General features: G+C 40.4%; 2 protein-coding genes across 4 annotated transcripts; both read left to right on the plus strand.

The window, feature by feature from the left end:
• LOC110432206 (UPF0235 protein At5g63440) lies at positions 4,058 to 7,154 on the plus strand. Of its 2 annotated transcripts, none has more exons than XM_021452184.1 (7): positions 4,058 to 4,474; positions 5,055 to 5,169; positions 5,683 to 5,836; positions 5,919 to 6,015; positions 6,181 to 6,269; positions 6,622 to 6,690; positions 6,832 to 7,154. In XM_021452184.1, exons 1-7 carry the CDS (start codon positions 4,360 to 4,362, stop codon positions 6,889 to 6,891), a joined length of 699 nt encoding a protein of 232 aa, XP_021307859.1. In that variant the 5' UTR covers positions 4,058 to 4,359; the 3' UTR covers positions 6,892 to 7,154. The 2 variants fall into 2 exon arrangements, with proteins under 2 accessions (XP_021307859.1, XP_021307860.1); XM_021452185.1 differs by having other exon boundaries at positions 4,093 to 4,474; positions 5,069 to 5,169.
• LOC8057310 (S-adenosylmethionine carrier 1, chloroplastic/mitochondrial) lies at positions 8,197 to 15,491 on the plus strand. 2 transcript variants are annotated; one of them, XM_002459684.2, is made up of 11 exons: positions 8,202 to 8,682; positions 8,996 to 9,078; positions 9,452 to 9,528; positions 9,917 to 10,007; positions 10,201 to 10,254; positions 10,326 to 10,421; positions 10,581 to 10,670; positions 11,723 to 11,774; positions 13,258 to 13,319; positions 13,407 to 13,487; positions 14,186 to 15,491. In XM_002459684.2, exons 1-11 carry the CDS (start codon positions 8,631 to 8,633, stop codon positions 14,288 to 14,290), a joined length of 843 nt encoding a protein of 280 aa, XP_002459729.1. In that variant the 5' UTR covers positions 8,202 to 8,630; the 3' UTR covers positions 14,291 to 15,491. The 2 variants fall into 2 exon arrangements, with proteins under 2 accessions (XP_021309332.1, XP_002459729.1); XM_021453657.1 differs by lacking the exon at positions 9,917 to 10,007 and having other exon boundaries at positions 8,197 to 8,682; positions 10,188 to 10,254.

Consider the following 15,632-nt stretch of genomic DNA (forward strand, 5'->3'; position numbering starts at 1 on the left):
AAACATGTCATATTATAGATCTACTGCATAGAGAATTTCACAAGGATTCCAAAAAGTCCATATTTGCTATTTTACGACTTTTCTACGAATTTCTATGCATTTACAAAGTTCATCCATGAAATCTGTAAAAACAAAGGAAAAAGGAAAACAGATCTTTCACCGGGGACCCTGGACTTTCCACGAATCACGCAACAGACCACAAACACTATTCATATGAGTCTTGGCTTCGCATCTGGAACCCTGGGTTGTTTCTTATTCCAAACCGAGATCCTTCTTCGTACCACAGAACGCAGAGACATGGGCGAGCTTCGGGATTTGAGAGAGGGGGAGTGGCCGGCGGCAGCAGGGAGGCAGCCAGCGGCCTGGCCTCGGCTAGCCATGGCCATGCCCGGCCCTGGCCTTGGCCGGCTGCAACCAGCAGCAGCAGCAGGAGCTCGAGCTCCGGCTCTGCCATGCCGGTGGCCAGCGCTAGAGGCTGAGAGAGGGCGCGAGGGGGAGCCAGGGGGAGGAGATGGGTGCGTGGACTGCAAAGAAGAGCAAGGGGGAAGCGTCTGGCGTCCACATTGCGAGCAGGGAGGCAGAGGCGCGCGGCAGCAGCACTCAGCAATGGTGGAGCGCGCTCTGGTGCATGGAGGACGCGTCGGCATTTCGTCGAGCACGTGGCGGGCAGCGAAGTGGCCGGCGTGGGAGGCGATTTTGGGCCTTTTCCGGGCTGAATTGGACTTTGGGCCAAAAACGAAGTTTGCTCACCTCGGCCTGCTCTCCAATTTTGATTAAGGTGCCATGGTCATTAGAGTTGCAGATTAGAAGATAATTTGATGCCAACCTTTGAGTGTCAATGAATTGATAATGGTTAGCAAAACTCAAAATTGATGACCGAAACGAAGTCAAACTGGTGTCATCTTTTGGTATGCTCTTGTCCACAAAATATACTCCAACTTTTATTTTGAGACCCAAGCAAGTTGTTCATAAGAATTAGGAGAACGCGGGATGCCAACATGACGAACTGAAATTCCAGACTTAGAAATCCGAAATGCTGGAATTTACAGCAGATTCGAACTTGTGCCTATTATTTAACAGGATTAGAAGATGATTCAGACTTGGGCACTTTAACAAAGTTTGTAGCATAAAAACTATACTACAACTTTTATTAAAGAACCTTGTACTGTTTCTGTCTGGTTAGTAAGATACAAAGCTCCCAACTAGGATACCCGAAACTGAGCACCTTGAGGACTTAGCCAAATTTCTGGGGTTCCAAAACAGCACTGCATTGAATCTTGTGAGCTTAATTTGACTAGGATAGGTACCAAACTAGCTCTTGATCCTTAAATAAAGTTTGTTCTACAGAAGCAATACTACAACTTTCATTTAGGGTCAAACCTCATAACTGCAACAGAGGTCAATCTTTCACTTTGGTCAATGTAGTAACCCGATAAAGCTCCAAATAGGATTTTAGGCCAATTGAAGCATTTTCTTGACATAAGCTCAACATGAACCCTTCACGACTTTTGTTGTATAATTCATCTGGTATCATATGAGCAAGTTTTCAAGGTTTGGTTGGTGACCCATGATTCCATTTCCTTAATAGAGTCATTCCAACAAGGATATAACTTATCATTTCATGTGACTTCTTGATTCCAAACTTCACCAAACATTTCCAGAGACCAACATAGATTGGGACAGATATGAGACACATGGAAAATGTTCCACTAGCATCATCCAAGCATACCTTTTAAAAAGGCATATATGCAAGCAAGGTTGCATCCACCAAGCCCAAGTTGGGGTTTACTTTCATAGATTGACTTTGACCTCTTTATTACCATTGAACTTGTCATGTTTGAGCTCAAACCTAGTACTTAGCAAGTGACAAACACCTGGGGTGTTACAATACCTTTGCCTTGATCTCTTTACTCCTTGTCCATCATCGAGTGCTTGATCACCATGATCTACATTCCCATGTTCATGCTCTATCTATTTGTGATCATGTGTCTACCACTCCATGTCACATTTCTCCTTCATTACATGTGTTGTCATGCCTAACTCATATCATTTAAACACAATAACATTAGCAACTTGGTGTCATTAATTACCGAAACCAAACTTGGGCTTTCAGGGGGCGCACGGTGGTGGTGGAAGCGCGCACCACGATGGAAGACGGCGATGGATCCAGGCGGCTAGCGGCTAGATCTAGACGGGCTCAAAGTCGGACCCTAGATGGGCTCGCGTCTAGGCTCGTCTTTTTTATTTTTTATTTGATTAACTGATATAGATAAAGCAACCGCCTTAGTTAATCAATATTAATTGTAACCTTTAATTGGATGTGGTTGCTTTGTCTGTCTCCGTAAATCATTTTTGACAATCTCTAAAAAGATTTATGTACTAGTGGTAATAGGCAAAACTAGCTATTAGCTAACTAACTACAGTATTAGCAGCATCTAGCTAACCAATGTTAACTATGAGTTATTACCTACTCTCTCCATCTCAAAATAGAAGTTATTCTTGCTTCTCAAAAAATCAACTTTTTTTTTAACTTTGACCAATTATATATAAAACAATATTAATATTTATAATACATAATTAGTATTAATTAGTATTATTTGATAGATCGTTGAATATATTATCGTAATAAATTTATTTAGAGATACAAATGTTGTATATATTTTACACAAATGTAGTCAAAGTTTAAAAAATTTGACCAGCGTGTATCTCATAATGTCATCTATTCTTGGACGGAAGGAGTAGCTAGCAGCTAATAGATCTAAATAGGCCCTATGACGTCTATTAGATTGTATAGTGGGGAAGCAAGCTAATATGTTATGTAAATAAAATGGAAGAAGTATATATACCTAATAATGGGGAAGCAAAACTTTACCCTCCCTGTCCCTTTATCTCAGTCGTTGTAGCATCTGATAAGGTGCATCAGGGATTAAATGAGGCCTTGTTTCTAATTTTTTTTGCAAAATAGACACTGTAACACTTCTGTTTGTATTTGACAAATATTGTTTAATTCTGGACTAACTAGGTCTAAAATATTCGTCTCGCAAATTACAAACAAACTGTGCAATTAATTATTATTTTATCTATATTTAGTGCTTCATGCATGCGCTGCAAGATTCGATGTGACGAAAAATCTATTTTTTTTGCAAATTTTTTTGAACTAAACAAGGCGTGAAGATAGATAGAGATACCAGCTGCCACAGCTGACATACAAAACGGAACGGGAGAGAGTAGTGTGCGCTATTCTACACCCTAGGGAGAGTATAGTATATTCAGTAGCTAGCTATAAAATAAGTTATTTTGTAGCCACTTCCATTTACGATAATTTTATATACTAATTTACGATAATATGTATACATATTTACGATAATTGAGTCACTATAACAGATGGAGATGTTTACCGTAACATTATAGCAAAACCACTTAGTAAGAAGTTATTATAATCTTGTAAACTAGCATAGTTATTATCGTAAGTCAAAGTGGCTACAAAATAGGAGTATTTTATTTTGTAGCCAGCTGTAGGATAATATATATATATATATATATATATATATATATATATATATATATATATATCCCTAGGTGTAGAATACTATTCTACACCAAACTATTGTACCGAACAAAATTCAGTATCATTCAGTACTTGTGTTTCAGTATTTTTCAGTATTTCAGGGTCCTCAGTGTACTCATGAATAATACTGAACGTTGTTCAGTACTGCTCAGTATTTTTTCTGCTCAGTTTTGACTGGTGGTGTAGAATAATATTCTACACCTAGGGTGTAAAAAATGCTAGTCCACTAACTGTCTCAATTACTAAAACTAAACATAGGGCTTTTAGGTGATCATTCAACTGACAAGATGTGCCAGAACCCACATAGTGTAAAATAAAATTAAAAAACTTAGAATCTAAAACAGAAAGGACTCCCCCCATTCCAAATAAATCTTCATCTCATATTTTTAGGAGTTAATCAATCTCAGTTTTTAATTAAGTTTATAAAAAATAGTACCAATATTCATATCTCAAGATAGGTTTATATGAAAAATATATGAGGTGATTAATCTAATAATGCTTATCTGGTCATTGGATACAGGTCAAACATGGTCAGCACCGAAACCCGGGAAATCCACGCCTGAACGGCCGAGCCGATTGGGAAGCGCACGCGCCTGCCGCCGCTGCTTTCCTCGTGCTCCTTTCGTTCGCAGAGGCGACGGCTCGGATCCCTCTCCTCCAGCCGTTCGCGCCGCCGTCAGCTCGATTGGCTCCGCCTGAATATCTATTCCCCCTTCCCCGTAAGGGCCTGACTTGAAAGCCTCGCTTCTTGATCCCGGCGGCGGCGGCGGCGGCGGAGAGGGAGGGGGGCGATGCCGAAGCGGACGACGCACACGTACTCGAGCGAGGACGCACTGCCGGAGGGCCCCGAGTCCGACCTCTTCGTCTACTACTGCAAGCACTGCGCCTCGCACGTTCTCATCACCGGTCAGCTCCTCCTCCCCCACTCGCTTAATTTTCCCCAGATCTGGTAGTCTGCTAGTAGGAATTACTGGAGGTTGGGTTCTTGAATTCAAGCGGAAGAATCAGCTTTGAACTGTTCAAGGAGGAGGGGATAGTTTTTGTCGAGGAAAAAGTTTAGCTACCAGTTCCAGACCACACGACAACATTTCTTTGCATACTTCAAATTTTCTTCGTCTGTCTTCTGGCTTTGGAGGTTCTGTAGAACTAGGCTGCGTTAGTCCGCATATAGTGTACTACGTATTGTACAAATGTAATTGTGCCAGTAAGCGAGAGAAACAAATTGTACAAATCTAATTGATAGCAGGCTGATTAATACTTTCATCGAATAGACTAAAAATTAAAAGTAGACAAAATCAGTAAAACCTCATTTTCCAAGTTGATGCAAATATGCAATACATTTTTAAAGTTTATGCTTCATCATCATCAGAAGATATATCTTAATTTCTCGTCATGAGGAATTGCTACTGCTTTTGTAGGGGAAGTGGTTTAAACGATTCAACAATGAAAATTGTTTATATTCAATTCTGATATGTTTGTTCTGAAGATACCCAATTGCAGAAAATGCCCAAGCGAAAGACTGACAGAGCACATGTTTTAGACAAGGCTAAGCATCTTTCAAGGCTAAATGTGAAGGAGTCAGGAAAAGTAATGTTGAAACGGTATAATAATCATCCCTCGTAAATCTTACTGGAGTACTTCACCTTTATACTTATATTGTAATTATGTTCTGATAATCAAATATAATGTCTTGTGTTTGTATGTTCTTCTGTAAACTCTAAACATTGGTTAATATCTTAAGTTTGCCAGATAGTATGTAACTATGAAATTGGGTGCTATTTTGGCTACATATGTGCACCGTTTTCTTCTAGGGGAAACAAATCTCTTTGTGGCCTCATCAATGCAGTGTGTTTATAGATTTTTCAATAGTATAGCATACACTATGGGAATTTTTGAATTGTGTTTATATAAGAGCATCTCCAGCAGTACTACCTAAAACAGACTACCTATTTCTCTATTTAGGTATTAATTTTCCATCCTAATCCACCTCAATACATGTGCATTGGGATGGATGGTATGTTGCAGCCAAACAAGCCTTCAGGGTTATTATGCCAAAGTGATTACCAGGTTATACTTCAGATTGTGGTGATTATGTAATTATATATTTGATGCAGTGGTGAAGGAAAGCTTGAAAAGCAGTTCCGCATGAGCTGTGTGGGATGTGACCTTTTTGTTTGTTACCGATCAGAAGAGGATCTGGAGGTTGCTCCTTTCATATACGTTGTTGATGGAGCACTGAGTTCAGTTGCAGCTGAGACAAATCCACATGTATATACCGCATCAACAGAAAGACCTTTGCTAAATTGAGCCTGTTTGTATTTTCTAGTCCTAATGATCGTGAAAACTGTAGGATGCTCCTGTACCTCCTTGCATCACACAACTGGAAGGTGGACTTGTCCAAGTAGCCATTGAAGTGGAAGACCGGGCACAACGTTCAGCAATAACAAGTATGCATTTTTTTTTGAAACTACAACATACAATGTTTGTGATGAAAAATTGTGTATGGATGCACTGACAGTTTCATGTGAAACATAGTAGATTTGGATATCAGTGTACAATATTTCAGTTCATTGGCACATACAATGTGTTGACAGGATTTTGTGTACTTTCAGGAGTGAACGCAGATGATGTTCGAGTAACAGTAGCTGCCCCTGCTGCTCGAGGGGAGGCTAACAGTGAGTTGCTAGAATTTATGGGCAAGGTGATTTTCTTCAATGGCACTCTAGTTTTATTGTGGTGTGCTTTTGTGCACTTTGAGCCTTGTAAAAAGTGATATTCTGAATGCTCCAGTGTGCCATCACAATATGCATGCAATAAGTATAGCTTTGATGAAAATGAAAATGTCTGTGAATCTATGCTCAAATTATACAATGGAGTATGCCTTTGGTTGTAAATATATATCAATTTAGTTGATAATCTAAATTCTGAGACCGCCATTGTCCAGTAGGGAACTTGTTTATAACTGGGGATGTTTTAGCCTGTGATAATAAGCAGTTTCAGTTTTGAACCTTGTTATATGTGAAGACGTCCGTGCTGATGGCTTGTGAAATCAGGTTCTTGGCCTAAGATTGACTCAGATGACCCTTCAAAGAGGATGGAATAACAAATCGAAGCTTCTGATTGTGAGTTCTCACTTACTGCTAATTAGTATCGAATTCTCATGCACTGAACTGAATCCTATATTAGTTTTCTTTTCCAGCAAAACTTTCCCATGTATTTACTATTTTTTCTCTTCTAAAAGTATACTTGGATTTTGCTGTAAGGTTGAGGATTTGTCTGCACGGCAAGTGTATGAGAAGCTCCTAGAAGCTGTACAACCTTAGGAACCCTAGTGATGGAGCAATGTGGTATACTTTTGGATATTCTCTATTGAGGGCACAAGGGTCCCATTCATTGTGCAAGAGGAGGTGCTTAGACGTGCTGAGACTAGGTCGAAAACATGACTGAAATGTAACTAGACCAAAGCAATTGGCCAATCTGGGCAGTATCGGACTCATTATCTGTTGTGAAACTCAGACACTACTATGTCCTCTGATCTGAAGGGAGGTTGTTTGTCATTTCTTAATTCTGACCCAGACTGTTGTTATTGTGGCCTCGTGTGCTCGTTTTATTTATTTGCAAAATAACTATATATAAAATTGGAGCGTGGGAACACGAGTGCTCGCCAGAATTCTCTTCCTATATATAATGCTAAAAATTGAATTGGTGCCAAATCAAAACATACAAAAATATCTACGCTAGGGGGGAATCAGGGATCCTTTTTGTTGTTTGTTTGTATTTCATTCGTTCCAAGAAAGAATGTAAAATAGTATTAACATTTATGTTTTTGAATAAGTTTATATTATAAAATATATTTCATAAATTAATCTAATAATATGTGTTATTGTACACCTTAGGTGTAAACCAAATTATTATACTGATACTATTTAGGCCTTGTTTAGTTCACCCCAAAAATCAAAAAGATTTCAAGATTTTCTGTCACATCGAATCTTTCGGCACATGCATGAAACATTAAATATAGACGAAAATAAAAACTAATTGTACAGTTTAACTGTAAATCGCGAGACGAATCTTTTGATCCCAGTTAGTCCATGATTGGACAATATTTACTACAAACAAACGAAAGTGCTACAGTAGCGAAATCCAGAATATTTTCATATCTAAACAAGGCCTTAGTAGTTATATGTATTACTCCCTCTTCTGGGAAAGAATCAATTTCTAGAATCTGTGCCAGTCAATTTTTTTTAAAATTTGACTAACTTTATAGAGAAGAGTAACAACATTTATGACATAAAATACGCATTATATGAAAAATTTATTCTACGATAAATCTAATGATACTAATTTGATACCATAAATCTTAGCATTTTTTTTCTAAAAAATTGATAAAAGTTTAAAAAGTTTGACTTTAGGACAACTCTAGAAATTGATAAGGGAGTAGTATTTATTCAATATTCCGTGTTAATGATGCCTACTCAGTAGTATTCAAGTTGCGTGTTAGTATTATTCAGTATTTTGTGTTAATGATGCGTCCTCAGTAGTAGTATTCAGTATTTCGTCGTCGGTTTTAGCTATCGGGTGTAGAATACACTGCCGATCTAACAATATTTTTTATATATAGATGTAGTTAAACTTAAAACTGCTTGCGAGAAATGCAAATTATGTTTTTTCTACACATAGTTCCATTGTTTCCCCAAACCGGTTCATCTGATCTGCCCATCGATAAGCCTGGCACTGGCAGCAGCAGAAAATTGGAATTGGAAGGGCACCAGCGTCCGCTTGTGGAACCCGTTGAGAGAGTGAAACCAGAAGCCATCAAACTGGTAGAACCTTGACCACCTGCGCGATAAAACCCTCTCCAATCTCCCTCCTCATTTCTCGCCAGCGCCCCCGAGCCCCCATTTTCACCGCCAGATTCGGTGCCGTCCGGATCGATTTCCTGTGCATCTGCTCCTACACGGGAGCGGGTGACTCAGCACAACCTGCGGGCATCTCCTCTCTGTTCTTGCATCGAATTTTGTTATTGCCGACTGAACCGTGCAGACAAGTGTTTGGTGAGCGCATGGGCGGAGGTGGAGATGGGGGATCATGCGATCTCCTCCAACTTCTTTTCGGTAGGGGGATTTTACTTCATATAAACAATTTTTTCTTTTACAGCGGATCGAACGCTAGATGCATTTAGGAACTTTGGTTAATGGATAATGCTTGTTCATTGAGTTTGAAGTTTTCACCTCTGATTGTTTACCTGGGTTGAACCATGTAGACATCTAAGATTTGTTACATCAAATGCACTACGATATCATTCCTCTGAGGCTCTACAGTCAAGTTTTCTTTTCAGCAGTTAGATTAGGATTTAGGGTTTATAATGTAGGCTTGGTTGTCCTCCTTACCCCCGCATTTGCTTGACGTGCCTTTTTGCAATTCCAGAGGGGGCCTTGGCTGGAGGAGCTGCTGGTGTTGTTGTTGAAACAGCTTTATATCCTATTGATACAATAAAGACTAGGCTTCAGGTAAGCTCAATATACATTTGAATGCAGTGCCCGTTTGTCTAGCTTATCATGCAATGATCATTCTGCAAATTGCTCATTCTCAGATGCATGGTAATATGCGTATATTTAATAATATACTCATTAATTCACGGACCTTACTGATGCCATTCTTAGTAAATTTAGACCGCTGTGTCTCTACAATCTCTTTCGCTACCAATTCTTCTGGATGTGCTTGTGGCGCCTATAAGACTCTCTTTTTTTTTTCTGAAGTGGCACAGCCTGTATCAGTTTTATTTACTTACCCATTGGCCATTGCTGAGGAACCAAATTCTTGAAGTAACACAGAAGTTCATAGGTCAACTTTATGAGATTTGTTTTTCTTATTTTTATATAGGCTGCACAAGGCGGAAGTAAAATTCAATGGAAAGGCCTGTATGCTGGGTTAGCTGGAAATATTGTCGGTGTTCTTCCGTGAGTATTTAGTTTTACAGTGAAAACTGAAGAGGTTTCTTATGCAAGCCTAGATAATGCTATCATGCTGTTGGCAATACAAGCAGGAGTCTGGATGTGCCACTTATTTTAGTGTATTGCAGTATTGTGTATTCTTAGCTATTTCTCCCTGATGTTTTTACTGTAGTTTGTATTCATATTATTGTGGTTTTATCCTTTCCATACTGCATTGAGGTGTTACTAGTCCATGATCTTATTTCCATGGTCAATGTGTAGTTACATTCCTGACATATATATTGCTATATCTGAGTTGAGAATCTGAGACCCTGATTGTATCATAGTTATTGGTTTTTTTCCATATATATCTGTTTCAATGTGATTCCACTGAGCCACTTCATATTTGTTACAGTGCTTCCGCAATTTTTGTTGGAGTATATGAACCAGCTAAAAGAAAACTACTGGAAATATTTCCTGAAAATTTGAGTGCTATTGCTCATTTGGTATGTCAGCTGAAAAACTATCTTCATAGCCTTGTTGATTTCTTAATTTGGAGTATATGGAATTACTTGGTGCCAAATTAAATCGGATAGTTGAAAAAAATACTACTATTAAGCTAGTCATATAACCTTTCAAAACCTTTTGCTTTACAAATTACAATGAATTTGTTTTGTGTTCTGAAGATATATGCAAAAGACTGCAGGGGCAATTGGAGGGGCTGCTTCTTCTCTCATTCGTGTTCCCACAGAGGTCAGTTTTATTCTTTCTGCCCTTGGCACTTCAAATGTTACCATAATTTGAATAAAATTCACTGGATTCAGGTGGTTAAACAAAGAATTCAAATGGGTCAGTTCAAGACTGCACCTGATGCCGTTCGCCTTATTGTCGCTAAAGAAGGAATTAAAGGACTTTATGCTGTATGTATCTTTCAGTCATATGACAATTTCCTTTGTTTCATATTTTGTGAATGCTGATGAATTACGTCTACTAGGATGATCAATATTTTCATTTTTTCCTTGTAAATTCTAATTTCAGTGGCTCATCAGTTCCACAAACATGTGTCGTTCGGTTTGCAGGGCTATGGTTCCTTTCTACTGCGAGATCTGCCATTTGATGCCATTCAATTTTGCATATATGAGCAGCTTCGAATTGGTTATCGATTAACGGTATTTATCTCACTTATTTGATGAATCTAATGCATTGTTCATGAAAAATTCCATTGTGAACCAGCATGTTCTGATTTACTGATTGTTCAGAATGGGATAGCTGCCTATCTGAGGAGGCTAGATAATTGTGCTTGAAGTGATTAGGGCTCTGACTGGAAGTTGAATCAGTATGATGAGAGAACACAATAGCAGTGAAAGAGTTATTCATTCTTCCTGCTTTATCACAATGATATCCCATCAGGAAGGATGGCATGGCTTTGACTCACTATGAAACATTATCCATCCGAACTTAAAAATAATCAAGCAAAGATAATCGTGCAAACTAATCAATCGAACTCTAATAAAGGGGAGTAAAAACATTAGTAACAAATTCTGTAGTTTTATATTGCCGAAAGGAAAAATAACTTATTCAAAGTGACTGCATCTAACTCTCTGGATAAACCCAAAGGAGATACTAATGCAGTAATGCTGATCACAGAATATCAATAGTAGCAGCTTAACGTCAAGATAACTGTAACCTTCCTATTGTTCTGAATGCTTCATATCCATTGTCACCTCTTGATTTCTTGTTTCACAGTTACCTCCCAAAAGCTACACTTAATTTATGGCTTCAAGGTGCATCCATTGTTTGTGAAAGAGATCTTATGGCTTGCTTCATTGCTAGTGTCTGGAAGCCTGGATTTCTATAACACAGGGTGGGTCGATTCTACTGCTGTTTACAGCAAGAGGATAGTTATAGCAATTGGAAAGTGCATCCCATTATTTTTTTTGTTCTGTTGATACACATGGGATGTGGGAGTGCTTTTTATTATCACTTGTCTCTTAGTTTTAGTAAGTTTAAACTGACTTGCCATGGCTAAGTTTGAACCTTTATGCACATTAATGACTTTTATATTCAAGCTCAGTAATTACCTCTCTTTTAGTTGTCATTTAAACTTGAGCAATTGCTTTGAGCCAAAATAGAGCTTGGTAAATGCAAACACACAACTAGCTATCCAGAACCAGAACTGATATATCTCATTTACCCAGTCTTGACTTTCTTATGGATCCAGGCTAAGAGGGAGTTGAAAGACGCAGAGAATGCAATTATTGGTGCTTTTGCTGGTACAACTGAACTTCCATACTAGGCTGGTTTCCAGTATATTCGAGTTTGGTATTCTTTCCTATCTTCTCTCAAGATTGTGCATAGTTTTTAGATCCGAAAAACAGCAGGGGAAGCCCCTATTGTTAGGATTTTATTAAACCAAAAAGAACCAGATTGTGCATATTTGCTATTCTATAAGGGTTTATACCAATATTTTCTTTGAAGTTTTCTTAGGCTTTGTGCATTTATTTATTCTGTAATCAATGATTAAAAAACGCTTCTGTAATTTTTCTCATCTCTTTACCAAAGTTACACTTGGCTTTTTCAAGTGCACCCACCCTTTAGGGTGCAATTGTGAAATCATTATCCATCCAGACACCAAAACAACATGAAATAAGGCAGAAGAAAATTCTAGCTTGGCTTCTCAATGTGTTCTACCTATGTTTAAAATTTAAGTTTAGATCCATTCTTGTTATGAGTAACAGATGGAAGAAACACAAGTTACAACCTTCAACTTTTCAGCCATCTAATTTATCCTTAAATTGCCAAAGCCTTGTACCCTTGAACTGTAATGGTCTAATATATGCACCCAAAACCACAATCCGGTTTGGGTTTGCTGACATGCAGCGTTAACCTAGACGCTAGACACAATACAGCCATCAACCTTCTGACTAGCGTCTAGATGGTCTAGACCAAGACTAGACATGTCTAGACGTATTAGACGATTTTGTATTGCGGTAGCTAAAATTTCAAACAGATATCAGAAAAATGCACATGTAATTGGCTAACTGTACTCTAGCATCCAAAACACTAAGACAAATTATGAGAAGTTGAGATTTTAAATACAATAGTTCCAAGTTCTCGGTTTATCACGCTTCTAATTCATCATCTCTCTAACATATAGACATGACAATTTACCATTTATAGAAACCAAAAGAAGCAAAGAGAACCACAGATACGATATGATATGATTATGATATCATATGATATGATTAGGACATGATATAATATGATTACATTATTAGCTTAGTTACAATATCAATCTACGCAGGATGGTTGAATGCTTCCTTGTACAGTGTTCGGGTGGGATTTGGGTTGTCTCATTGCCTAGACTTATGTCTAGGACATTTAGTCGATCGTCTAATAGAGTCTAATGCATGTCTAGCCTTCATGTCTAGATGGTCTTTGACTAGAGTTGACTGTCTAGACTGTCTAACCGTCTAGCCCAAAGTCTAGGTGCTAAACTAGTCGTTAACCCCATGACTAGCGTCTAGACAGGCTAGACATATGTCTAAGAGAACGCTGCTGACATGGCACCAATATGCTGGTGGTTTTGACTTACAGGTGCCGATTGCCCTCCCCAATTAGCATACATAAGTAACTTTTTTTTTAAAAAAAAAGATTGCATCAGTAGGTGATTCCACCTGCTATATCCTTAGTTTATGATACACTTGTATTGGCATATTTAGCATGGTAGCTTAAGTGCCCACTTCGTATTGTCAGGTGCCATTACTGGTGCTTTAACAACACCCCTCGATGTCATGAAGACAAGATTGATGATTCAGGTGGATCTTGTGACTGCATGAACTCTTTTTGACATGATGGCACTTGTTATGGATCAATGCTTATTTCGAAGATTCCTCTGATTCCAGGGACAAGCAAACCAATATAGAGGATTCATTGATTGTGCGCAGACTATCATGCGAGAGGAAGGTGCTGGCGCATTTTTGAAGGTAAAACTTTTGCATTCACGGTAGACACACGGTTTGATTGATCCAACCAATTGAACCGCCGGCTCAACACAGTTCAAATATAATTAGTCATACAAGGAGAACAGAACACCAGTCATAGATCAGTGGTAGAGTTCTTGCAACACCCCCCCCCCCCCCCCACCCCCACCCCCACCCCCAACGTCCAGACCAGGGTTTGAATCCCTGTGCCACCTTCTTTTGACACTAATTTTCTCCTGTCCCTCTCCTTCAAGTTCGCAACTGTGCTGGCTGCCCGGTTTTCCTCTATTCAAATTTTGGTTTTAGACCGGTTTTGTAAAAAGACTGCCGGTTCAATGATTTCATACTGGTTCGATTGCTTATCGTCTTTTACATGGACTGAACTGGCTGGGCTCCTGTTCCATTTTTTTTTTCTGGTCTGAATGGCCAGTCCGATCCGGTCCTAATAACTGTCAACTATGACAGTAACAAGAGCTTGTACGAGTTCACACTGGTGATTAGAAATTAACAGGCATCTACATCACGTCACATTTCAAAATCCTGTGTGGTCCACATTAGAGATATTATCGTTGCTTGTTTATATGTCTTCTATCTATCTCTATAAATCAATAATAGAATGAAATAGCTGGACCACAACTATAAATGTGCACCTGCGACTGCTGGGTACGCGCAATTCGATTGATATATCTTTCTGGTTGCAGGGTATTGAGCCAAGGGTACTATGGATTGGCATCGGCGGGTCGATCTTCTTTGGTGTTCTGGAGAAAACAAAATCGGTTCTAGCTCAGAGGAATATCCGTAGGTGAGAGGACGAACCAAAGCTTTTGCCATCATGATAATCTCCCTAGGGCACGAGGCGCAACTTCGCCTGGCCAGAGATTTTGGAGCAGCCCATATATTATATGTAATTTGTGCCATGGAATTGTACTTGAGATCCTTGAGGACCAGATGGCGCCTCGAAATAATTTTTTTAGGACCGCTGGCGCTACCTGCATATCTGTTCCCTCGTAATTAGGTTCTCTGTCGTATGTACGTACGTACTTTTCCGTGTGGTTGCTGTGCTATGTGGCTGCCAACTGTTCCAACTCCTGCACGCTGTGGAAGCTCCATTTGCCGCAGGGTGGTTCGTACGGTGGCTGTGCCTTGCTTCGTTCCGTGGAGGCTAACAGGCCCACGTCTCGTGTAGTACACCATATATAACACGGCAGTGCAGTAGCAGTCGGGCAGCAAGAACACGCACTGTCGGTCGGGCCGGCGCCATGGTTTCCTCGACGGCGCAGCCGCAGCCGCAGCAGAAGCCGCACGTCGTGAGGAGGAGGACGACGACGACGAGGCCTGCTTCGCCGTCGAGGTCATCCCGGACGGGCTGTCGCTGGACGACCCGCCGCGCACGCTGCGGGCGCACCACGAGGCGAAGGAGCGCAACTGCCTGGAGCCGTTCAACACCCCGATGCCGTTCGCGGCCGTGGCGGCGCGCGAGGTCGGCGTCCCCGACGTGCAGTTCTTCACGGCGTGCCGGTGCTCGGATGCCCCGTGCTGTCTGAGCAGACGACCAACTGCCGCCAGGTGTGCGTTGCCTGGGGCATCGGCGGCGAGCTGCCGCAGGGAGCGGGGAGCGACGAGATCGCGGCGCTCGTGAGGGAGATGATGACCGGGACCAAGGGGAAGGACGCGAGGGAGAAGACGCTGCAGTGGAAGTGTTCTCTGTGTTTTTTAAAAGAGTAAAGTGCATCTCCGGTCGTTAAACTTGAACGTTCTTGTTTCGGTGGTGTCGTCTCGGTCTTCAATCTCAGCAAAATGCAGATTTACTTCCCTAATCGCTATTTGGGCCCAACTCCATCCAATTGGACGTAGACGTGCGTACACTGCTGATGTGTCCTTGCCACCGTGCACAGTACGTGGCACTGCTGCGGGAGGTGTCAATGGGAAACCCCTCGAGTTCTCTCTTCCCCCATTGTCAGCCCTTTCCATTACCATTTTGTCTGTAGCTTTAAAATCCTTTCTTCACTTTGGAATCCCTAGCCATTGCCATCCTCTGTTCGTGGCTGGAGAAGTAGGCGACGCCATCCTCGTTACCCGTCAGTAGCACCTGGTACGCGCTAGATGGCCGATACTAATGCAAGTGAGGCTATAAATTTTAAAGTCAGT

Source organism: Sorghum bicolor, chromosome 2 (assembly GCF_000003195.3).
Source record: "Sorghum bicolor cultivar BTx623 chromosome 2, Sorghum_bicolor_NCBIv3, whole genome shotgun sequence".
Classification (NCBI taxonomy): domain Eukaryota; kingdom Viridiplantae; phylum Streptophyta; class Magnoliopsida; order Poales; family Poaceae; genus Sorghum; species Sorghum bicolor.